This window comes from Momordica charantia (genome assembly GCF_013281855.1).
Source record: "Momordica charantia cultivar OHB3-1 chromosome 9 unlocalized genomic scaffold, Mcharantia_2.0 BLBB01000009.1, whole genome shotgun sequence".
Classification (NCBI taxonomy): domain Eukaryota; kingdom Viridiplantae; phylum Streptophyta; class Magnoliopsida; order Cucurbitales; family Cucurbitaceae; genus Momordica; species Momordica charantia.
The window spans coordinates 29,399,134-29,424,367 of record NW_028275167.1 but is presented as its reverse complement, the minus strand read 5'-3'; the positions used below and the strand labels follow the sequence as shown (position 1 = coordinate 29,424,367).

General features: G+C 33.9%; 2 protein-coding genes and 1 pseudogene across 2 annotated transcripts; 1 reads left to right on the top strand and 2 right to left on the bottom strand.

Annotated features, from left to right (window-relative positions):
* Window positions 1–8,704: 8,704 nt before the first annotated feature.
* TADA (tRNA arginine adenosine deaminase) lies at window positions 8,705–13,558 on the top strand. The gene is made up of 4 exons (XM_022293383.2): window positions 8,705–12,486; window positions 12,562–12,649; window positions 12,847–12,974; window positions 13,221–13,558. The coding sequence occupies exons 1-4, from the start codon at window positions 8,909–8,911 to the stop codon at window positions 13,477–13,479; spliced, it is 4,053 nt and encodes a 1,350-aa protein (XP_022149075.1). The 5' UTR covers window positions 8,705–8,908; the 3' UTR covers window positions 13,480–13,558.
* On the bottom strand, window positions 13,520–23,331 carry LOC111017577 (Zim17-type zinc finger protein). Its single transcript, XM_022293384.2, has 6 exons — window positions 23,165–23,331; window positions 22,049–22,206; window positions 19,312–19,534; window positions 19,092–19,215; window positions 18,828–18,956; window positions 13,520–13,956 (listed from the first exon to the last, which is right to left on the bottom strand). Exons 3-6 carry the CDS (start codon window positions 19,458–19,460, stop codon window positions 13,846–13,848), a joined length of 513 nt encoding a protein of 170 aa, XP_022149076.1. The 5' UTR covers window positions 19,461–19,534; window positions 22,049–22,206; window positions 23,165–23,331; the 3' UTR covers window positions 13,520–13,845.
* On the bottom strand, window positions 13,963–18,821 carry LOC148209306 (uncharacterized; annotated as a pseudogene).
* Window positions 23,332–25,234: the final 1,903 nt, after the last annotated feature.

The window sequence follows — 25,234 nt, the reverse complement described above, 5'->3', positions numbered from 1 at the left end:
ATTCAAAGTTTCGAGACCTATTATAAATAATATTTAAAATTTATAGATTTATTAGACGCCTTTTAAAGTTTAAGAAATTATTAAATATAATTTAAAAAATTAAGGATCAAACTTATAATTTAACTTTAAATTTGGGTAGAAATTTCACTCAAATTTGTGCATTCTTAGAAGTATTACAACTATTCATTTTTCTTTCAAATAGAGCATAAATCTGACTTTTTCTTATCCTAAATATTACATTTAAGTGAGATGATGCCTTATTTTGTAAAAATTTAAGACTTTCTCGTTTTACTCTCAAAAATACATATTTCTTTTATGCTAAATTGCTCTGTGTAACGTAGTGTCTTTCTCCACATCTATTAATCTTATTATAGAATATTTGGTTACAAATACTACTCTTATCAAATATGAAACCATCCGTCACTAAATTGTTATTAATAGTATGAAATTTAAGTTGATGGAGAATGTCTAGAACCTTCAATTTCTAGAAATTAAGATTGCAACACTCCCTTATCTTTTGTCTTATTTATCATTTATAATTTTTAAAAAACGTAAATATTTGATAACTATTCATACTTCTCTTTTTTTTTATTTTGAAAAAATATTTCCAAAATTACGTAGAAATTAAAAGAAATAATAAAATCAAGTATCTTATTTCATGCTCCAGTTTTTCAACTTTTTCCAAAACATAAACAAAAGCATTATTCTACGATTGTTGACTTGTAAAATATATAATAAATAAAAATAAATTTTGACTATTTAATTTAAAATTTATATTTTGTATATAAAATTTTAAAAAATAATAATATTAAATATGCTTCTGTTTTGAAAAAATAAGAAATAATAAACTCTTACTAAACGCGGTTCTACTTATTTATTTATTTATTATTATTTTTTTTTTTTGAAAAATAAAACAAAGAAAAAAGAAAATAAGAAATAAAGAAACTCATGTTTAGAAACTCAATATCAGTGTGTAGCGTTGGCTTTAAATTTTGTCCGTTGGATCTGTTTTGATGGATATGGTTTAGAATTTCTAGGCTACAACGAATCAAAAGATTACACGATTGGGTGTTGTCACGTGGGAATATTCAAAGCGTAAGGTAATGCAAGAGAGACAAGAATGTGAGTATGTGAAGCAGAAGCAATGAACATTGGACAACTTGAGTTTAATTACGTACGTTCTGATGATTTTCTATAAAATCGTTATTATTATAAAATAATAATAATAATAATAAGCTTACCCCAACATGCAAGTTTTGTGACTTTTCTTTGTCTTAAATGTATTCAATGACCACATTATTTGTTTTCATTTGTCACTTTGTTTTTAATAATTCTCTCCAGATGGACCACTTTATCATTGATTTATTTTCTGAGATAACCATCTAACCAACCACATTTTGTATAATTGCGTGTTTTTTTCATCCTAATTTACTTTTTTTTTTTTAAATTTCGTGTTTGTTTGTTAATAATTTTTCTTTATTTGAAATCGACTTTTTAAATGAACTTATCTAGAATTTTAAGGTTATTTGTTCGTAATTTATTTTGTTTTGTTGAATATTTTTTAGAGATGTTTTTAACATTCTAGTTAAATAAAATATTAAAAAGAAAAATAACTTTAACATTGGTTTTTAATTTAGATAAGAATTAAAGAATCTGAGACAAAAACAAAAATGAATATTTAGTAAATAAGCTTATTTTATTTATTTATTTTTTTTAAATAAACAAGGTCTTAAAAATAGTCATTTTCAAATATTTGTTTTTTTTTCCTTTCATTTAGCTAACACTTCAAAAAAAAAAATTTTTTTTTTGAAAGGTAAAAGCCGAAAGATCATTGAGCAAAGTTAGTTTAATTTTTGAGAATGTATAACAAAAAAATATATTCTCAAACGGCTGACGAGTTTGACCTAAATTCTAATGAGATAAAAGGCATTAGGAAACTAAATGTTAGTTAGGTTATGGATACACCATTTAATTTATATGATCATCATCTATATTTAGAACCTAATTTTCAAACCTTTCAAATAGAAGCTTCTTTTAAATTTATTCTCATAGTAGGACTAGGAGTTCATAGGTTAGATTTTTCAATTGAAAAACTAAGTTCTTTAAGGGATTTTATGGTAATATTAGGGAGGTTATTCTAATTTTTAAAAAGAGATTCATTAGTTCTAGGCTAAAATATTTGGTAGGCTAGAAGTTTAATCTCTTTACACTAATAATTTAGTATTTAAAGGTGCATTTGGTTTGTAATTTAAAACCACATATTAAAAAAATAGTTATATTACATGTTTTTAGTGTTTTCATGTTGTTTTCTTACTTATATGTGTTTGATAGCAAATTCTATTTGGAAATTAAATCTTAATTTAAAAAATTGTTCAAAGTGTTTATTAGTAATAATGTTTGTAAACTACTCTAATTACCAACTAAATGTTTAATTCAATCTAAGATAATATTAACTAATTATTAACCTATGTTATAAGTTTTGTAGAAACTCTAATTACCAACTATATATTTAATTCAATCTAAAATAATATTAATTAATTATTAACCTATGTTATAAGTTCCGTAGAATTATACCCTATTACAATAGTATGTTATATATTTTACATATTTTAATTTTAACAAAAATGAAATTTTTATAACATAAAATAGTAAATTCCTTTATATTTTTTTAACGCGATTACGCGTCTAATAAATTTTAAATTAAAATTTTTAAAACACTAAAACAAATCTCCCAAAATACATATTCCTCCTTTAGCGAAACAGATCCTAATTTATCCATTGACAAAAAAAAAAAAAAAATATTCCAATAGCTTTTCACAAAAGACAATTTATTAGAAAAACTTTTTACTATTTAAATTAATTGTGTCCTCTTAAAAAGGCAACATTTTCTCAATCTCTTAAAAAGGCAATATTTTCTCAATATTTTCAAAGTTTAGCCGGAGAAATTTTGTTTTCGATTTAAAAAAAAAAGTAGAAACTTTATAATTTTATCAAATAGGACTTAAATCATTTCTTGAACTATCAGTATTATTATTATTTTAAATATTATTATTAAACCTTCCAAATCAGTATCTTGAATTATGTCGCACAAGATTGTCAATTTGTACAAGCAAAAAAGCAATAGAAAGAACCCAAACAAAATGATGACCGTGTCACCTCAACTGCTAGTGGGGGAAAAAAAAACAAAAGGATCAAATATGAGGGAAAAAAAGGCAATTTTTATCTGTTATTTCTAAAATTTATAAAACAAAAAATCGTGTAAGTAAGAAAATAACTAAAAGAATAGGTGAGACCGAAAAAGGTGAAAGGAAGCCACATGCGATGTTAAGGAGACCTTACAAAGATTTTTATAATTTAATTTAAGTAGGTTACTTCTCAAATTGTAATATTGATAGCAGTTCAAAATAAATTGTAAATGATATTTTTATTGTATTATCGTGAAAATAGAAAAAATATAATAAGATAAAATAAATGAGTGATTGGTGGCGGGTCAACATGGTAGAGTGGTTTGGATAATTTAATTGGTGTTGATGAGCAGTACCTTTCTTTCTACCATTATTCATTTTCAGGTGAACTGTTCATTATAATTCTGTCTTCCACTCTATGGTAATGGTAACCCAAAAGTACAGCTTCTAAATTCACTTTATCCCCTTTTTTTTTTCTTTTCTTTTTTCTCCATTTACTTCTTTTAGTTATTTTCATTCTCACTTTTAATTTAATGGGAGAGAGAGCCCCAATCTCAGTTGAAAGAGTTGAGGGATATACCTATTTAACCACCCACCTTAGCTCCACTCCATATGCATTGAAATAGAAAAAAGATATTTGGGATCAATACTTTGACTTGAAATACTATTTAAGATATGATATGTAAAAGAAGGTAGTATAAAATATGAGTTTTATACCCTCGAAATAGTATAATATCGAATTTCTACGAACTAAAACACATATATTTAAGTTAGGTTTTGAAACTTAAATAAAGAGATTTTGGTCTTTTAAGAAAAGCAGGAAACAGACAGGACTATTTATGCGAGGTACAAAAGGACAACCTAATAAAAATAAAAAAATTCATTGACATGTAATTCTCCCAAGGGCATAATTTTTTATTTTTTATTTATTTCTTTTTCCACAGAAGAGGGGAAAAAAAGGAAGCAAATTGGGAATGAGAATAGGGCAAATATAAAACGCCAAGCTATCCATTTAAATAGCGTAGATGCGCACTACTCCCTTGGCCTAATTTTCTTACTAAACAATTTTCAATGGATTTAGATATTTCTTTAGTTTAATATTATATTTTTGTTAATGTTTTACCTATAGTTATCTTGATTACGGTCAACTTATTGTTTCTAACTTTTTTACAAAAGGGTATATTGGTCAATGTCCCCTCTTTCTTATTTATTATTTTTCAAACCTTTACTAAAATTGTGTATACATTTTTGGAGCAAACAGTTTTCGTTCAAATGTTAATAAGTTTCTCACAAATTGAATAAGTAGCTTAGATATAATAATAATAATATGATTTTTAAAATAGAGAAATGTTCCTTCTTTTTCCTTCAAATTTTTTTTAACAAACAATAAATATTTATCAAACATATATGTTTATTCTTCATAAGAAGAAATATTAAAAGTAAAAGAAATATATATATTGTCAAAACAGCCTTTAATAAATAGGCAATTAAAATTCTAACTAGCAAATTTACTTCCAATCAAGGCTTTATTTATAATCAAACAGTTATAGGTTGACAAAAAATTAATGCATAACGAAGAAAACTAACATAAAAGAAAAGGAAAATATGTTATTATTACATTTTATCTCCATACTAACATGAACTTAGTTCATCGATTAAGACATCATGCTCCGTCTTTAAAGGTTACAGATTCAATTCCTCATCTCAACATTTATGTTATATTAAAAAGAAATCTCCATCTCTATCGATCCGAAAAACAATATGCTATAGCTATTTTATGTTTACATATATATATATATATATATATAATCACATCAATTATTGTAGATCAAATTGGATTTAGTCCAACCAAATGGTCCCAATCAATGGAGTTCCATTTTTCTTCACTTCAACCAAATGGTCCTAATCAAATAAGCAAGAAAAGAGTGTGGTGGGACAACAATTTTCTCAACAATAAAGGATGCATTTTGCTGCTAAGTCTATTTTTCGAATACCAATAATATATTAGAGTTTTAATACCATATAATTTTTATATTTCTTCTTTTTTTCATCCTTAACTTTCAAATATTATATTTCAATCCTCTAACTTTCAAATATCTTGTTTTATTCGTGTGGCGTAAACGTCATCTTTTCAAATGATCGATCTTGCTTAGTAGAAGAATAGTAAAAGATACAATATCTTGTTTTATTCGTGGAATTTGCGTGCGAATAAAAAGGTACAATATTTTTTAAAATAATTTTGAAGTATAATATTTCGATAATTAAATTTTTTATCATGCTAAAAAAGAAAAGAGTCGGCAAAATCCGATCTCACTCTTTTTTTTTTTTTTTTGACTAGGACAAAATCCGATCTAAACCATATATTTATTGATGTTTTGTAGAAGGATTTATGCCATAGATTAGATAGGTGAGAACTAGAGGAAGGAACAAAACTAAAAATGATAAATTGAACGCGGGTGACCAATGTGGTGACGTGGTTGGCGATGATTGGGCCACGTATGGAGAGTGGTGAGGGAAGGTTGGGGGTTGGTGAACTGTTATTGATGTGTTGCAACAAATACAGGGGACGATGGGTCCGGGTCGGATCGGGTTCGGCATTAATAAGAAGAAATCTTTTGAAGGGATCTGGTGGTGCTAATGCCTCGGATGTGATGGGGGGTATGATTGTAATAAATGAGTTTTTTGTGTCAGTTACCAAATAAATAAAGTGAACCAAAAATCCCAATTCAAAAATGTCGGCCGAATAATTATTCAATTTCCTATTTCTTTTCCCTACATTTTTCATCTATTAAATTTCATACACCTTTTGCTTTTACCTTTACCTTTTACCTTTTTCTTGTTCAAAATTGTAATATTATTTTTCATTTCTGTAATTTTTCCTTCAGAAAACTCATTCGTAAGTCCCAAAAAAAAAAAAAAAAAAAATTTCTTAAAACAAAAAAGTTATATGAATTGATTTAAATGTATTATATTTAGAAGTTAATTAAAAAATGTATTGAGTTGAAATAATGTCAAAGTCTTTAGAATTTTAATTTTGTCAAATAATTCTCACAAATCATACGGAAGAGATTGGTTGCGGCTTAAACATTATCTACAATTATTTGCTATCCGAATAAAATAATTTAAAGATTTAGGTCTATATGTAGTCATTATAATTAACAATATTGAAAATAGTCAAAATAAATTTAATATATAAAACTCAATAATTAATTCGGGATATCATAATTTTTATTACTATTACTCTTTTTCTGAGTTCAATGCAAAATTGAAAAAAGCTCTCACTCTTCTAGAAAAAAGGAAATTAAAGTAGAATAAATTTGAATCCTTCTCCTTTGTTGTAAACTTATTTAATATGACTACTATTTTTAGAATCCTAAAGTTTATGAGAGGCAAAAAAAAAAAAAATTGTTTAAAGTTAATAGTAGAAATTATAGAGAGAAATGATATATATATAAAAAAAAACTTATATCTATTTATTTTTCTTCTAGTTGATCCTAAGAACATTATTAGCATACTCAACTAGTAAAAAATTACTTACATCTCTAAATATCGAAAGTTCGAATCACTGTTTTGTTGGAAAAAAAATAACAAAATTAAGGTATTAAATCATTCCTACTATTCATATTTGGAGTACCATTTAGAAAAAAATGGAGTGTTTGCCCTTCTTATTTTATTTGTTCAAAACGAAATATAAATATCGAGAGAAATTTAGTTAAATTTGGACCATTTTTGAAGACGTAGTGGCAGTGATAGGTAAACTAACAATAGGAAGAAGATAACTCATAATTGTTAGCGGATAAACTTGACTTTCAGGCTGAAATGAGTGCTTTGATGTCAACAAGAACCAAAACAAATTGTGAATTTTAGTACTTTTCTTGGTGGAACTTGCTATTCACCCCTCCAATTTTGTTCCTCTTCAATTGAAAGCATTTCCCTAAAAATTATTGCTAACCAACTTAGAAGCTCAATTTGTTCATGTTGATTTAAAACGGTAGAATAAAAAATGATATTTTATTCATAAATAAAAAACACAACTCTTTTCATTGTCGGTATAAGAAGTTCACAACGGATTTCGACTCGACAATTTGATTTATATTTGATATGGGCAATTTTGGCTAAAGTAATGAAAAACAACATAGAAGTGGTGGCCAGTTTTTGTATATAGAATAAGTAGCACTAGGGACAAGATGATCATAGATAGTATTATAATAACACATGACAACTTATTTTTGTTTTTCTTTTTTAATGAAGAAAATGCATTGACTAAAGTGATGGAGATGTGATTTTTGGGTATGGAAGGAGCAGAGTACATATGGGTATCGCATCTGTTTGCCTTCCTCACAACTGTACCACAACTCTACCTTCAATATCAATCCCCACAAGATTCCTAATCCTAAACAATATATATTTTATATGATTGCTCACTGTCCTCTTTGTCCTTTTTGGATTGTACTTTTACATGACTAATCACCCGGATAATCCATTAATCTACTAATTAATAGTTCCATCCACGTATCACTAATTTTTTATTTCATGAGAGGAACTTAATTGCATAGGAATACCAACGATCTCATATCATAGTCGGTGGATCCTACAATATTTAACGTTAATTAAAAAAAAAATCTTGTCGTAAATTTAAAATATCCTAAATTGATTTAGGACATGAATTAACCACCTGTCCATGAGTAGTGTGGTCCTATATATTGATTATAGAGACTAAAACATCAAAAGAGAAATAAACGAAGAGAAAAATTATTGGAGTATAAATATAAAAAGGCCCATCTTAATCCATACTTCTCAACGTCTTACTAATTGAGTATTATACTAACTATATTAAATTAACTATTTTGAATGGTGCCAAAGCGAGCATAACTTAGCGTTAATTGACATATATCTCCAATCAACATGTTGTGAGTTCGATTTCCAAAAAAAAAAAAAAAATAAATAAAAACCTATCTTAAATAGTTAATATTCCTAGATTAAAAAACCCACTAACAATGATGTTTGATTATTTCACTTAAAAGTGAGTTCTTTTTTTGTAATGGATATTTTCAAATAATTCAAAATAAAGAGTCGTAGTAATCATGAGATTCATTATCCTAATAATATTCACTAATAAAAATATCACACTCTAACTCAGGATATTTTCATAATAAGCTCTATTTTTATGGTTAGTGGAATATATTTACTATTCCACTTGATGAAATAATTAGCAAAAATAAAGTTTTAAACATGTATTTGGATTCCTGTAAAAAAAAAAAACATGTATTTGGACCAACATTTATATACCTCAACAGTATCCTGCTTAACCTCCCCCCAATTTTTTTGTATTTTAAGGAAAATGTGTATTTGGGCCGGGCCACGTTAATAATAGCCCATCCCTAATGTTATTTGGGCAAGGCTGTGTTAATAAAAGCCCATTTCTAAATGTCATTTGGGCCAAGCCTGAAATATAACTCATTACAAGCCCAGCAATCTGGCCGAAGTTATGGAGACAATAGCGTGGAGTAGCTTCTCTCTCCGAGTCAACCCACCGATTCAAAGCTGCGGCATCGAGCTGTCAATTGTTTTTTACTTCCATTGTTGCAGAAGGTGAGTTACTCTACTCAAAAATCAAAATCCACGCGGCCCCAGATGGTTGTTGTTCTTCTCCGAGCTTCAGTTTTCGCGATCCCTCAACTCCTCGAGAGCCTTCTCTTCAGGTGAGTAGAATTACAAAAATTATGTACAACAATTATGTCAGCTCCACTGTATACTCCATCCGGAGCAAAGGGCCTATTTCCCATTGCTTTAATGAGCGTCCCATCTTCTTAAATGAAAGATGTAATGGAAACCACCCATTGAATCTTTCATCATCATCGTGTTGTTCTTGTTGCGTTTGTTATGCATTTCCAATCCACAGAGTGGCTTTAGGCCCTAGCATTTTCTATGGGCCGAGGCAATCCACCCTTCTTCAATGGTCGATTTCTAGAAGGTTGATGTTGGGTGGCCGAAACCGGTTCTGTTACACGCTTCCGGAGTATGGGCGTGTTCAGGGTTGTTATGAGGTACCCTACTCCATTAGTGATGGTAGGAGTTGTCATTGTAGTGAGGGAAGGAGATACAGAAGCTGTTGTATGATTTCTGAGAGTGATTGTGGATTTGATAGGTCGGATGGATATGATGAAGAAGACATTGCTGAGGCAATGATCAGCTTGATAGGGGAGGGTTTTAGTAGCCAGGAAAAGATTAAGTCATCTAGGGGGGTGGAACTGGGGAGCCGAGGAAAGTCCGGGGCTAAGGAGAGAAGTATAAGTTCGTCGAGAAGAGTAGAACTGGAGAGAAGGGGGAGAAGAGGTGTTCAGGAGAAAAAGTTAAGTTCATTGGAAAAGATAAGAGTAGACAGAAAAAGAGAGAGCGATAGTAGAGGTGATGGAGAAGAGAGGAAAATCAATAAGTATGGTTCTTTAAATAGTAAACAAAGTAATAGAGTTGGATCAATTGCAGTTGAGTTGAGCAAAGATGGATATAGACGGAATGGAGATCAGTTAGTTCATTCAAGAGGTGACAGTCAGTGTTTAAGAAAAGAAGGGTCTACTTGTTCATCTTATTATTCACTTTCCTCGTCTGGGGATATTGAGAACGATGCTGAAGTTGAAGACAAGAATGTGCAATTTGTGGAGGAATCGTCGAGTGGGTACAGATATGACACGATGAGTGATGTGGGAGAAAGATTAGATGGACAGATCAAGGAAGAGTTCAAGAGACAAGGAGACAATTTGAAGGAGCGAGAAGAGGAATCAGTGCTAGGTGATATTACGATAGGGAATTGTGCTGATTGGCATTTGAGGAAGAACTCAGAGAAGAAAATTAGTGAAGTATCAACAAGAGTAACATCCTCCTTAAATGAAAGCTCTGAGATGAACTCAAGATTGTCAAAGACCAGGAAAAGTGGCTATGAAAGTACTTCAAGTTCCAAGAAGAAGTTGGTTGACAAGGAAGAGGAATTGAAAATGGCAGTGACTTTGAATGAGCAATCAAAACAATATGATGTATCGGGTAAGAAAGTTGGTGGTGTGTTTATAAATGAAGGGAAAAAACTAGCAGAAGTATCACAAATAAACAGCAGTAATGCAGAAGCAATTTCTAGTTCTCAGAAAAGACTTACCAGTGGGAATGAAAACCTAGAATTAGATGCAAATCTCATAAAAAAAGCAAGCAGCGACAATCATGAAACTGTTGGTCATGTCCATAAAGAAAAAATTTCAAGGCGAAGTTCTTCATTTCAACAACTTTTGGGAGTTTCAGAAAATAGGAAAATTGAGAGAGAAAGGATCTCTCATCAGACAAGTCAGTCTGATGCAGTGATAAATGCAGGTGAAAGTACAGATGTGCTTGTAACTTCTAATCAAGAGATTGAAGAAAGACATCGTCAAATGAGAAATCATGCCATTGGAGAAAAGGATTCAAGACAAAATTTTCTTCATCTTGGTGTTCTATCAGTAACCAAAGTGGGCAACACCAACACCTCTGTTTCAAGTTCTGAAATTAGAAGACGAAATGAGGAACAAAATGCAGTATCGGTTAATGCATCAAATCGTGTGGCTAAAGACATAAAGTCTTCGACAGATCAAAAGGATTCTCAGCAAGTTATGTCCAGAAAAGGTTCCCGAGATGCCTCTAACATTTCAGTGGTTCACGCTACCGATAAATTATCAGCTTCATCCTCTGAACAAACATTTGAAAATAGAATTTTCAAGCAAGAAACTAATAAATCATTAGTGGAAAAAACTGTCGACGAAACCAATAGAAATAGTCAAAATAATGACCGTGTGGTGCATACTGAATTGGGAAAAGAGGCTAAAAATCAAGTCAAAAAATCAAAAGTTCAAGGATCCATGAATTTAATTTCCCAAAGTAGTCATCAACGGATTGGTGTAAATGAGGAAGAAAATAAAAGCACACAGGCAGTGTTAATGCCTCCTCCATCTCAGCTTGTAGCTAGAGATCCATTGCGAGTAGATTCTACTAGTGAAATGGCAAGCCAAGTAGTATCCAGAAGAACATCAGGAAGCAGTTCAGGTGCTCCCTACATGCAGTCACGGGGAAGTCCAGCTTTGCACTCTAAATCTTATAGAGAAAGTGGGGCAGATGAGAGTACTGGGGAGCCTGTATACCTTATTACTCCTGATGATTCTCTAGGTTCAGCTGACCGTCTAGAGAGATCGTCTGCACAGTTTGTTGGAGAGTTCATTGAGAAGTCCAGGAATGAACTCTTAATTTCTGAAACCCAGAAGGAAGAGGATATCTCTGAAGTAGATTTACTCCAGGAAGAGAATTATGGGCAGAAGATTTCTGTAGATTCTCAAATGAAGGACCATGACTCAAGGCTCTCATCACGGAGCTCTGGAACCAAGGGTCCTTCTGATGAGATGTGGCATGTAATGGACTCAACTACTGAGCAGCCTCCCAAAACTGATGATCCTGAGGTTAGTGCACATAGTGAAAATGCAATTGTCAAGAGAAGTGGTAGGTCTTTGTGGAACGTCATTTCAGACATAGTTCATCTCCGTTGGAGTTCACGTGCTGAAACCTCTGATTCAGCTTTAAGATCAGGTGGAAGGAATTCACCAAATGAGTCTGTTAGTAATGAGACATGGTTTTCTGGCCGTGAACATGAGGAGACTGATAACACAAAAATGGGAAGAACCACTTCTTCTTCAGTTCAGCTGGAAGAACCAAATCCTTCTGCCCGGAGTCCAGATTCATCTGGTGATAGGAAAGAAAAATATATATATTATGAAGTAGATACCCCATCTTCCCCAAATATAATGGAGAGGAAGCCGTCAGGTGGGAATTTGTTGGTTTCTGGAGAAGTTATCTTGACAGATGGTGGGAAGGTTGACGTTATTTCTTCTGGTTTGGATATAGAACAGTCATCATTACCATTGCCTCCCCAAGGCATGAGAAGATCTCCAATTATTGAAGAAATTTCTCGAAGTGGTAAAGATGATGCCTTAGCAAGCAGCTCTGCGGAGCAGTTGGGACGTTCTTCTGATGCAACATTACCAGAGATATCAACAACTGGAACCAAGGATGGGGAAGTGAAACAAAGGAAGCTTCAAAGGAACAAGCAAGTTCTAAGAGATCGGTTTGATGAATGGGAAGAAGCATACATACTCGAAAGTGAGCAGCGAAAAATTGATGAAATGTTTATGAGGGAAGCACTTGCTGAAGCCAAGAAGGCGGCTGATACTTGGGAGGTGCCTGTTGGAGCAGTATTGGTCAAACATGGAAAAATTATTGCTCGTGGCTGCAATCTGTAAGTACTTTGGCAGAATGCCTATCTTGATCAGTTGATTGCTTTCTTTTGGATGTTGATGAGTTCAATTTTTAGGGTGGAAGAGCTTCGAGATTCCACAGCCCATGCCGAAATGATCTGCATTCGGGAGGCTTCAAAGCTATTAAAGACGTGGAGGCTTGCTGTAATTTTCTGTTACTACTTTTACCGCCTATTTATTCATGTGGTCTTCGTAATCAAGCACAATGCATTTATCAATTCTAAATCGGTTCTTACATTGAACATTTATGTTGTACGAAGAGGAAGATATGCTATGCATCCTCTTTATATTATTATTATTAACCATATGATTGGTATTGGATCATTTGTTGATATTCTCAGGAGACCACCCTCTACGTGACACTTGAGCCGTGCCCTATGTGCGCTGGAGCGATACTACAAGCTCGAATTGAAAATCTTGTGTGGGGAGCACCAAATAAGCTTCTTGGAGCTGATGGCAGCTGGATCAGGTAAGCAATTTACCATCAAAGCATCCATTAATTATAATAACTCTTAGCTTTGTTCTGGCCATTCCTCATTCAATGGGATTTGATATATAGTCACATGTATAAGGAATGTGATTAGGCAGATAGCAGTTTGATTTCTGTTTCTACTTTGTTTCGTGAAAGAGTTCTGTTTGACTTGACTTAGAAATTTGACATTTCAATCTATAAACAATCACTCTCGTTTCCTCTGATTTATTTGACCCTCCACAGACTTTTTCCTGATGGTGGGGAGGAGAACGTCTCAGAACGGCCTGAGAAGCCAGCACCTGTCCATCCATTCCACCCGAAGATGACGATTCGACGAGGTGTATTGGCATCAGAATGTGCAGATGTAATGCAACAATTCTTCCAGCTAAGGAGAAGGAAGAAGCAAAAGAAAGAAAACACTCCATCTCTATCCATTGCACATCACCCATCAAAATTTCTTACCAAGATGCACCATATTTTCCACATATTGTTCTGTTTGTAATGGAAATGATAGAATTCATACGTCGTTTTGTACCTAAGAATAAGCAAGCAGAGTAGTAAATTGATTTTTCCTTTGTCAATTGCAACCTCAATTTTTTTTTTTTAAATGAAAAACAATCTCCTTTCAGATGACCGTAAAACTTATACATCAACAAGGCTAACTACTTTTACTCCACGCCTTGAGATCAGAATGCTAGAGCAACAATCATTCTTGCCTGTCAAATTATGATATTGCTGTCCCTCCAGGAAACAATGGAATGGCAAATAATGGCATGAAATTTCAAGATATCATCATCTGTGGAACAAACGTCATGGAAACGATCCAAAACGAAAGTCGAAACATTGAAATGATATCGTTAGAACATAATCAAACTTGATCTGAATTCGAGTCCACATCCATGTCTTCCTCCTGGAAGTCATACTCTACTATGAGGCCAAGATTGTCGACCAGTTTGTGATACTTTTGACAACCTGCACACTGTACAGAATATCATTTAATAGCATCAGATCACCCAAATTAAGAAACAGTGATCAGCATTTTGCAACGGTACAACCGTTTAAAGCACTGTAGCGATTAATGGATAAGAAGAGGTCAAGAGGTCCTATAGAACTGCAAGAAACAATAGGTTTAGCATCTTCAAGTATTTGACATTTTCTTCGTAGTTTTGTGTAATTTCCAGTTGGTTAAAACGTTCTCTAGATTACATTGATTTTCAGTTTGAAGTTTATTTATCTCAATTAGATTCTGATTTTTACTTTTGAGATTGACATTGTAATAGAACCATGTCAAAATTTTATATTTTGATTTGCTAGGCATTGCTAACATGAAAATTGAAATTTAATCTATTTAGTTTCAATTATTTTCTTAAAAAACTTCGGGTATTTTTGGTAAAGCGGCCTCCATAAATTGTTCCACTTGGAGCATTTTCTACAAGACACATCATATGATATCTAACCAATTTGAGTTCTTTCGGCTAAGGTTAGGAGGCCGAGGCTCGATCGATCTAAGTTAGACACTTAAGACTTTTCTTCTTTCTTTTATTTAATTTTTTTGTTTCTTTTCTTTACAATGTTAACAAGTTTGATTTTATCCCGTCAAAAAAAAAATATATATAATATATATATATATATCGATTTTCAAAAATATTTTTATTTTGGAGAATATTTTAAGCGAATCATTATTTCAAGTCTTCAATAGGTAAGATAACTGGTCATGTTTTCCAAAGTTCTAGGCGTTCTAAAGTGCAACAATTTTTTTTTAATACAATAGATGGAGTGGAGATTTGAACTTATGACCTATTAGTAGGAGATGTGTGCCTAGACCGAGCTAGGCTCAGGTTGACCTAAAGTGCAACAATCTTCAAAAGCTTAACCACGACATGACAAACTAAAAAAACTAAAAGGAACCATTTTTCTGCAAGCAACATAATATATGAAATCTATGCACATAATAGTTACTATTAGTACGAAAAATGAGGTAAAGTAAATATGGGATATTAAATATTAAAGACAAAGCTAGCTTAACATTGTTCAAATATACTTTGTATTTCAACAAAGAGTACACAAAATCATAAAAACAATCTTAATAATCAAAACTCGTTATCACTAAATAGGCTCTCATTCTCAGCTTTTCCATCATCGTCATCAACCTTATAGTTGTCTAAATCTTCTTCTTCTTCGGTCTCATTACCATCAATTTCCACATCTATCGATGCAGATGAACATGAAGCAGTATTTGCAGTTTTTGAAGTACTTTCTCTAGATTGATAGACAGATTCAGCCACTCCAACAACAGCAACATCATCCCATGGTAAATCATCATTCTCTTCAACCAACCATTCATTACTTTTGTTAATTTCATCTAAAGAGATTCGATGATTGATGTCTTGAAAATTACATTGGTGTCTCAATGCTCGATTATATTTTATGAAGACTATATCATTCAAATGATTTTGAGCAAGCCTATTTCTTTTCTTGCTATGAAGCTGCAAGTACCAAAATTGTTGTTTAAGTTCAAACCAATAGGTTATAGCTTAGCCCAAAAGATAACTATTTATTTAAAATATGAGAAGACCTCTCCAAAAATACTCCAATTGCGTTCATATCTACAGGCACTACAGGTGAGACCAAGAATTTTAATGGCGAACTTTTGCATGTTTGGAGTTGAAGCACCAAACAGACTCCACCATTCAACTATTGGACCAAATTATATTAGCAATTTTCAACAATATACTAAATTAACATTGACAAAATCAAAATTAAACATTACCTGGAGATTTCTTATTTCTTTGCCTAATAGCCATGGGGTGTCCCAAAAGTCCTTTCACTTCATGATACAAGAGTAACTCATCCGATATCTTATCCTGTATTTCAAAAGGATGAACTAACCTCGATAGACACCAGAACAACCTATCAAACCTGTCAAAATCTTGCTGAATGTGTGGATTTGAATAAAATAACTCTGGGTTCAAATAATATCCAGCTTCATGCAAAGGGTGGTGCAATTGAAGTTCCCATCTATCAATGATATCAAAAATGTCTTTATATTCTTCCTTCCCATTAAAGGAATTCGCTATTGATTCCTGAGCTCTTTCCATAACTTCATAAATATATCCCACAAAAGGCTTTTGGTCGTCCACCAATCTACGGACTTGAACTATAGGGCCTAAAACCTCAAGAGCAAATACAATTGCAGTCCAAAAAGTAGGCATCAACACACTTTGAACTATTTGCTCGCCTTGTTGCTCCGTGCTACACTTGTTATAGTTCCACTCGTCTGAAGTAAACATCTTTCTCAAGTTGTTCTTTTGACAATGAATGCTCGACAATATGATATAAGCATTATCAAATTGAATCTTACACGGTTTATCCAACTCCTTTTGATTGGTGAAGCGTCTCATCATATCCAACACAATGGGACTGGTTATAAATATAACCTCTAATCTCCATGGCTCTTTCTAGTGTTCTCGTGATATTAGGGATTTTAGATATATCTTCCAGCATCAAATCTAAGCAATGAGCAACACACGGCGACCAAACCAAATGTTGTTTTGCTTCTGACAATTTGCCTAATGATAAGGTCAAATAAGAACACATTAAACAACTAAAAATTTGTATCGTTATTTCCAAGGTCTATATGTAAATTATTTAAACATAAATGTTTCATTGAGGTACTATCAGTAACAACTTGAACAACATTAGCTTCTCCAATATGTTCCACAAATTTATCAAGAAGTTAAAACATTTTCTCTCCACTTTTCACATATGAGGAACCATCAACAGACTTAATAAATATAGTGCCTTTAGGACTATTAACTAAGAAGTTAATCAATGTCCTATTTCTTTTATCTGTCCATCCATTTGCAATGATAGTGCATCCAACCTTAGCCCACTCTTCCTTGTGACTTTTCATCAACTCATGGATTGCTCCTAACTCTTTTTTAAGCAATGACACTCTCAATTCGTAATAGGTTGGTGGTTTCAACCCAACACCATATTGTCCTATTGCTTCAATCATAGAAACAAAACTATCATAATTGCAAGCATTCAAGGGTATTCCAGCATCATAGAACCATCTTGCAATTCTTTGACAAGCATGATCCCTCATTTTTTTCCTATGAGAATCATTCAATTTTGATTCTGCATCTAGTTCTACTGGACCTTCCTGCCTTCGCTTAGCAGAAGATTTAACTGATTCTAAACTAGCTTCTCGAGATCTTTGACTTAATGACAATTTCTTTCTTGGACTATTTACCCACAAATCATCATCTTCCTCCTCATGTAAAGTAACCTCTACATCCTCAACTTCATGTACAATATTTCTTTCACCCTTCACTCCCTTTTTCTGTGAGGTATTCCTCACTTGTGGGATTGATATTCAGAGAAAAAGACAAGCCCGTAGGCGTTACAAGCACCCCACCTTTTCGAGAGGGTGGGTCTTCTCTCCCAAACAAACTCTAAGCACTCACAACAAGGATGATACCCTCCCTATTCTTCCCCTCCCTTTTCTTCTCCTCATTCCCCTAACATGGTCCCCACTCTCAAACCGTTATTCCTTCCCTCCATACAAATTACGTACTTCCCCTCCTAACACAATTCCTTTCTTACCCCTCCTAGAATAGGTCTTTACTATCGGGGTTGTCCTAACATTTTCTTAGACAAATGTTCTCTAATTTCTCATTTTACATGATTTGGACATTCTTTGCAAGCAGTTACATTTCTATAACAACCAGCAAGATGTTGCTTTAATCTATGTACTCCTCCTTTTGTTGTTTTCGAACAAAAATTGCAAACAAAGGTACTTTAGTCGTGAGAATTTTCCAGGTGTGCATATTTCCATGCTGGATCTTTTCTTGGACCTTCATTGGACATCCTAATCAATCAAATCAACATTGTCTAATCATTAGGAATTTTAATTATTAATAGAGATGATTCAAAGAGAGAAAAAGATGGGCAGAGTCAAAGGAGCAAATGTGTAACCCTCAAATTCAAGAAATATGAGAAGAGTACCGAAATAAGAAACTCTTGAATAATAGCAAATAACTATACTTAAGGCACAGTTAAGCATCCACCTTTCATGAGTTGTAGAGGTTGGGGTTTCAAGAGAAGCTATCTACAGCAGTCCACTCTAAAATAATGGTTCATTATATACTTTAAACTCGGAAAATTTTGGCAGAGACTTGTAGGGTTTCAGATTATAACACAACACATTCAAAACAGATCAACACCTTCGTTTGACAGAGAAAGAGACTAAAAATGAACTAAACCGCTGAGATGGAGAGACAGAGCCAGAGGGTGAGTGGAAAGAATCCTGAAAGACAAGAAACCAGATAATATGCTCTACTACCAAAGACCATGTCCATTACCAGTCAAAAGGATTCAGGAACTATGAGCATGAAATACCTCGCGAAAGGTGACTAATGCTTTAATTGCACAACTTCGGTTGTTACAAGAGGATTTAGATTAGCAAGAAGACAGAATGAGAGAGTGAGATGAAAAGTGAGAAAAGCGATGGAGAGGGACAATCGCCGGCGAGAGTGAGAAGAGAGAGAGGTAACTTGTTCTACTGCGGCGCACCGATGAAGGAGAATTATTTCAGAGCTTCCTTTCTTCTATTAGGTTTATCGATGGGGATATAGGAAAAAAGAACTGGCCCAAAATGCAATATTAAAAATCCTAACATTACAGAAGCGCAGTCGCCTCCGCACTTTAGCGCTCGACTGTGAAAGGCGCTTGCTTCTTTGCATTGCTAATGCAAAATGGTTTATCAAACAAAATACTTCGATAGACTACCAAAGTTGAACGTAGAATTAAAGCATTTCAATATAATGGCGTAGCACTAGTGCGTACTTGAACAAAAACAAGCCCCCGTTCGTAAGCTAATCGATTTATAATCCTCTTTGTCCTCCCATTACATTGGTTACATGTAAATTCCACCAGCAAACTTCTTCTTGGAAACTTTATGTCAATGGCTGCCCCCTGCAAATTGAAGAGAAACAAAGTCAAGCCATGAGATGTTGAAGAGTAATACGTTCAAAATCAATACAAATTTTCTAACAGAATACTAGAGCATGAAGATAAATTATGTCACTAATTTCTCTTAGTTATTCATACCATATCCGAATTTCTGCGTGCAGAATCATTGTCGTTGCCAGAATTACCATCCACCAATCTAGAAACCGCAAACACCTTGTATCTGCGTTCCCGAATAACTGGTGCTGTATGGAAGTTCCTACTCCTGGAAAAAGAAACGATCGATTTGCTTGTGTAATAAAGAAAAGAGTAGAAAGGAATAACGAAGAAAATACAAATTGAAGAGTTTTTTATCGTTCACCTAATGAAGACATCATTGCTAGGGTTTGCTTTCGAAGAGATAATAGGTCTGAATGCCCTTATAGAAGGGTACGGCCAAATCTGAGAAGAGTTCAAGGAGTGCTGAAGAAGCGCGGGAGAGGAAACGAACAGAGTTTTTGCCGCTGTCATGGCTGCGGGTGCCGCACTTACAGTATCTATCACTTCCTGTCACGGTGCTCTCTCGGGGAATTGACACAAATGACCTAAGAAAGTTTTCACTTTTGCTCAAATGGCCAAATATTTCAAAATTTCTTTTTCTAACCTAAATCAATATTTTATTCAATTAAAAAAATTGCAAAATTACAGTGATACCCTTCTCTCTTATCTTCTTTTACCTCTTCTCCATTTATCTCTTCCATTCTCAAACTTCTATTCTCTTCTCCACTTACATTTTTTTTCATATAATATTATTCCTTACTTCCTTATTTCGAACTATTATGCTGCAAGAGTCTTATTAGGGGTATAGAGGAATATTAATTTGTTAGGTACCCGAATACAAGAACCTAACTAGAACACTATATTGCAATATAAAAGAGTAATTACAATATCGATAGCCTTTCGAGAAGGCTTCTCACTCCCAAAGAACCCTCTCAAGTTCCTTACACAAGACTATTCTCCAAGATATCTTCCACCTCTCCCTACCACCCTTATTTATAACAACTCTCCTAACTAATTACCATTCTAATTACCATACTACCCCTTCATACTAACAAACTAATATTCCTCTATACCCCTAATAGGACTCTCACATATGCCTTTCTCATTTTCTTTATTTATAGTTACTCTTGTTTTTCGATTTTGTTTCTCTTTTCATATTTTTCGATTTCGATTTTGTCACTTTCTTCCAAATGGGGATTGAGACAGAACTCTAATATCGAATGTTTTTTCTTTTAATTTGGGTTTGTTTAAATTAGAATGAACATAAATCTCGGACTTGAATCCATATTGCATAAATCTCAACCCCTTGATTTTTTTTTCAATTTGGGTTATGACCATTAATATTAAGCTTGAATCTCAACCGAGATTGCATAAATCTTGACCAAAATTCATAAATCTAGCTTAAGATTCTGCAAGCGAGTTCGAATAAACCTCGCCCAAGTTAAGAAATTTTGGATTCACGAGCGAGAAAATTAACTGCACTAATATAACAGAATATGAAATTTGGTTCAAAGAGTGGTGGTTGGCTTGGTGGCTTAGTATACGAATTAGTAACTCTAGTGGCACGAGTTCCAACTCTAGCCGTGCTCATGAACCCACCGGGCCAAGCAACAATTTGTCAACGAAAACGACAGTTAAATATATATATCCAATTTTAAAGTTGCTTGTGTTACCCAAATGGTAAAAATTCGCCCGTGAACCAATTCCCGAAAAAATTCATAAAAACTCGGGCGAGTTTTATTCGAACTCACCCGAGTTTGGGTTTGAGTTTTTGGCACCAGACTTCAGACTTTTTCATTAAATTAAGGGGCAATTTTGTATTTGTAGGGGGCAACCATTGACATAAAGCTTCCAAGAAGAAATTTGCTGGTGGAATTTACATGTAACCAATGTAATGGGAGGACAAAGAGGATTATAAATCGATTAGCTTACGAACGGGGGCTTGTGTTTGTTCAGGTACGCATTAGTGCTACGCCATTATATTGAAATGCGTTAATTCTACGTTCAACTTTGGTAGTCTATTGAAGTATTTTGTCTGATAAACCATTTTGCATTAGCAATGCAAAGAGGCGAGCGTCTTTCACAGTCGAGCGCTAAAGCGCGCGCCTGCCATTGAAGCGAAGAGGCGATTGCGCTTTTGTAATGTTAAAATTTTTAATATTGCATTTTGGGTCCATTCTTTTTTCCTATATCCCCATCGATAAACCTAATAGAAGTAAGAAAGGAAGCTCTGAAATAAGCCTCCTTCATCGGTGCGCCGCAGCAGAACATGTAAGCTCTCTCTCTTCTCACTCTCGTCGGCGATTCTCCCTCTCCATCGCTTTTCTCACTTTTCATCTCACTCTCTCATTCTGTCTTCTTGCTAATCTAAATCCTCTTGTAACAACCGAAGTTGTGCAAGTAAAGCATTAGTCATCTTTCGCGAGGGGATTTCATGCTCACAGTTCCTGAATCCTATTGACCGGTAATGGACATGGTCTTTGGTAGTAGAGCATATTATCTGGTTTCTTGTCTTTCAGGATTCTTTCCACTCACCCTCTGTCTCTCCATCTCAGCGGTTTAGTTCATTTTTAACAACCTTAGGAAATTCAAGATCGCATCCCTCTACCCTAACAAAATGTTCCCATACATCTGAACCTTTAGAGCGTTTCCTTTTACCAAGCAATCCTACTTTACTACTGGCAACAAGGTTAAAGTTGTCAAGTTCAACTAATGGAACACTTTGACTAGAATGACTTGTTTTAGAAAACTCAGATGAAGTCATCCGGTGAATTAATAAGATAAAATTAGACCTCCAAAAAAAACAAACAAAAAAGTTCAAGAAACTCAACTAAAAAACTAAGAACATAATAATTAACTCATTAAACTCAGAAAATGCACATCAGCAATGGAATCATTAAACTCAAACTAAAAACAAAATCATTAGTACTCTATGTTTCCTCAAGAAAATGCACATCAACATCATCGAATCTCATCGAGTAAACATCCAAAGTAAATGCAACATCAAAATAAACAAGTTCGAAGCAAAAGGGATGAAGTGTTAGAAATTGGAATCTAACCCGTTGCTTCAAGGCTAGATATAGATTTTTCAGAAGAATCGATTTGCTTTCAAAGGACTACTTCCTCCCAACCTTCCACCAGATAATTGTAAAACAAAAACCAAAGAATCAAGATCTTTGGTGCTCAAGCTTCCTTCCCTGCTTTATGATTCAATTTCCTGTAGCAATTTGCAATAACTAGAATGAAATGGTAATTGATACACATTGATACACATTACTAACAAGAAATGGTGTTAGAGTGGGAGTGGGACACCATTTGGTTACACCCACATTCAAATCTTCAAAAGTTATGTATACATGAATACAGATGAGTGAAGTTATGCAATTGGGTGTCATAAAATTCCCTTGGTTGATTTATTGATAAGATATTAGCTGTCATCGATAAGTGTAATCAAAGTTCAAACAAAGAACAAAACCATCAATCAGCTAGAAAACAGGATCCTATTAGACCAATAAAATCATTATTAGGAGCTCACAACTTAGAAATCATGCAAGCAAACACATCAGACGACAAGGCCATGAATGGCTTCCTCAAGTTCTCTGGAACCCATGTGGTCAGCCCATTCGCAAAGTTTGAGGTCGAAGAAGCTAAGGACAAAGGGACCAAGAAGGGTCTTGTTCATATCAGGTGAGTTTTTGGAGAAAGTTTATTTTAGTAAAAACATTTGTTTGATATTTTGCTTCCCAATCTCCACGCTTATTTAACCTGCTCACATCTAGATGATCATAATATATGAAGTTTCATTATCCATTTATTGAAAGCAAAATAATGGTAAAGGCTAAAATGGTAATTGTTTCCATTAACAATATTCAACTAATAGTCATGAACTGCACAAAAAAACACTCAGCAAGAGAACATAGCATAATCGGCCATGGACCATGGAGAATCAATCGAAGAAAACATTTCTCGAACACATTATCACAAGATCGCCGCCTGAACAGACCTCCAAAACCAAAACAAATAAAGTCAACAAAATTCTACCCTTTTGATAACAACCCAGAATAAAATATCCCTTAATCAGAAAAACCAACCTTTAATCGAGTTCGCACAACACAGATTTTGATAGAAGAAATGCAAGAACAAGGGAAGAACATGGGTTTGTATACAAGACTTACCACGGATGAAGAGCTTCGGCAAGGTGAGAGTTGAATCGAGACGAAGGGTCGTTCACAGAGAGCGTCGCCGCTGCTGGAGATGGTCGCTGCCGCCGGAGATGGTCACAGAGAGAGAGAGAGCTGGGGGAGGGGGGGTGGTCGTGGAGTCGCGAACTGAAGGGTCGAGGGACAGAGGCGTATGTTACAGAGGAAGACGGGTTTAAAGGCAACGGAACTGAACCGAACCGAACCAAACCGGTCCGGTCCGTTTTTCGGTTTGGTTCGGTTCCTTTCACCCCAGTGAAATGTTTGGCTATTTACTGCTGCCTTTTTTTGTTGATGATGCATAGTGCTGACAGGAGTGTGTTGAAAAATTGCGTGTATTCTAGCAGAATAAGATCATCTGTTGAATTGTGAGTAAAGATGAAGGAAGAACATGATAAATTATTGTCACAATTGGCTAATAGAGAAGTAACACGACTGTGCAGTTTTTGAATGATTTTTCTTTCATAGGTCAAGAAAAAAAAAATTGTTGCTTATTAGAGTGACCAAAAAGAGGAAGACTTCAACGGTTAATTTGTTTAACTGATAAAATCGAGAAAGTTTGTAACTTTTACATGAAAAAGTTCCACAGCCCTCTTCCAATGACTTCAAGAGCTACTAAGAAAATACCAGTTATCCTTGAATCAACTTATCCCAAAGTTGAATGGAGAACAATTTGCAGCCATGCAAGCCTAAGAATAAAGTTCAAGCCATGCAGAATCCACTCCACCATAGGACCTAAAACAAGGGAAGATTAGTTAACTCCTAGATTGTGTACTTGACAAGACACCTATAATCTTCCTATATTGTACAAAGTATTGGGTTCTATTTTTATCTTTTCAGGTGTTGATTGAGAGAATATTGCTTTGCCTTGCTAAAACTAAGCCAATGGAAGAGGAAATTTGAAGAATCTTTTTCACTGTCATTCCTATCTTCCATAGTAACCATGTTGATCATATTCAAAAATTCATAATCATTCTGAGTGCTAAATATCTATGAATTAGTTATTGATGTCACATTAGTGCTAGCCCTCATAGACTTTGTTCTACTAAAATTTTCGAGACCGATAGATGGAGCGGTGTTGGGACTATATCATGAAAACATAGTAAATGGACTTTCATCGAAGCATTAGATCATTCCTAAGCTATGGATTTTTGGAATTCATTTGAAGCAATCCTCAATCCCTTACAAAGTCCCAATACAATTGATACACAATTGCTCCACTTGACATAACTACCACAAGACATAGCCACCCAACACGTACCTTTGGCCTTGTCTTTCTCATATGTCACTTTGGCTCCTGCAGCCAACATTGCAGATACATATTTTCCTATATTGACAAGGTGGCTTGTCTGTCCCTCATCGAACCAGCGTCTCGCACATTGAAAACCTGAAAAATACGACACTTGTTAAATGACATCAATGATGAATGATATAAATTCATAGCACTGTTGCAAGTGACTGAGTCCTATACCTGCATTGCTCTCCAATAGTAGGGTAGAAATGAAACTGCATAAGCGAGATCGCGGTAATGCTTCGCGTTCATACAGTAATTGTAATTCTGTGTTTTGTAGCTTCCTGTTATGTAGTAGCAGGCCAGATACTCAAGGTTTCGCAGCATGGGGACCTATACCGCAAAACACAGAAGAATTGTTACGAGGAAAATCACTTTCTAACATATCTGTCATGCCTAGTTGTGTTCAGTAATTTGTAGTTGAGTACTTATTCATGTATACCTGACTACATAGTTGGTCTGCCATGAAGAAATCCAACATCACTACCTGCAAAAAGTAGTTAATAAATTGATGAGAACGTGATAAAACCAAATTTGACTTTGAAGAAGAGTTTTAAGCTTCCAAATCCACCTTGGAGGAGATAAAAAAGATGGGGATGGATCATTGGAGTAAGAATTTACCTTATATAGAGGTGAAAAGGCTATATTTCTCATCACATGGAGAAAACGGTAGCGGCTTGATCGATAGTAAATGTTGAATGGACACACAAGTAATAACAAGAAAGTCTGTCACATGAGGAAAAAATTTCGAAACT

Excerpts from the sequence above, each read along its gene's own strand:
- TADA (XM_022293383.2), top strand. The coding sequence starts at position 8,909 with ATGTACAACAATTATGTCAGCTCCACTGTATACTCCATCCGGAGCAAA. Across the intron at positions 12,487-12,561 it reads ATTGCTCGTGGCTGCAATCT|GGTGGAAGAGCTTCGAGATT; the intron begins GTAAGTACTTTG and ends TTCAATTTTTAG. Across the intron at positions 12,975-13,220 it reads GCTGATGGCAGCTGGATCAG|ACTTTTTCCTGATGGTGGGG; the intron begins GTAAGCAATTTA and ends GACCCTCCACAG.
- LOC111017577 (XM_022293384.2), bottom strand. The coding sequence starts at position 19,460 with ATGACAGCGGCAAAAACTCTGTTCGTTTCCTCTCCCGCGCTTCTTCAG. Across the intron at positions 18,957-19,091 it reads CACGCAGAAATTCGGATATG|GGGGCAGCCATTGACATAAA; the intron begins GTATGAATAACT and ends TTCAATTTGCAG. Across the intron at positions 13,957-18,827 it reads GGGGGCTTGTTTTTGTTCAA|TGTGCAGGTTGTCAAAAGTA; the intron begins GTACGCACTAGT and ends TATTCTGTACAG.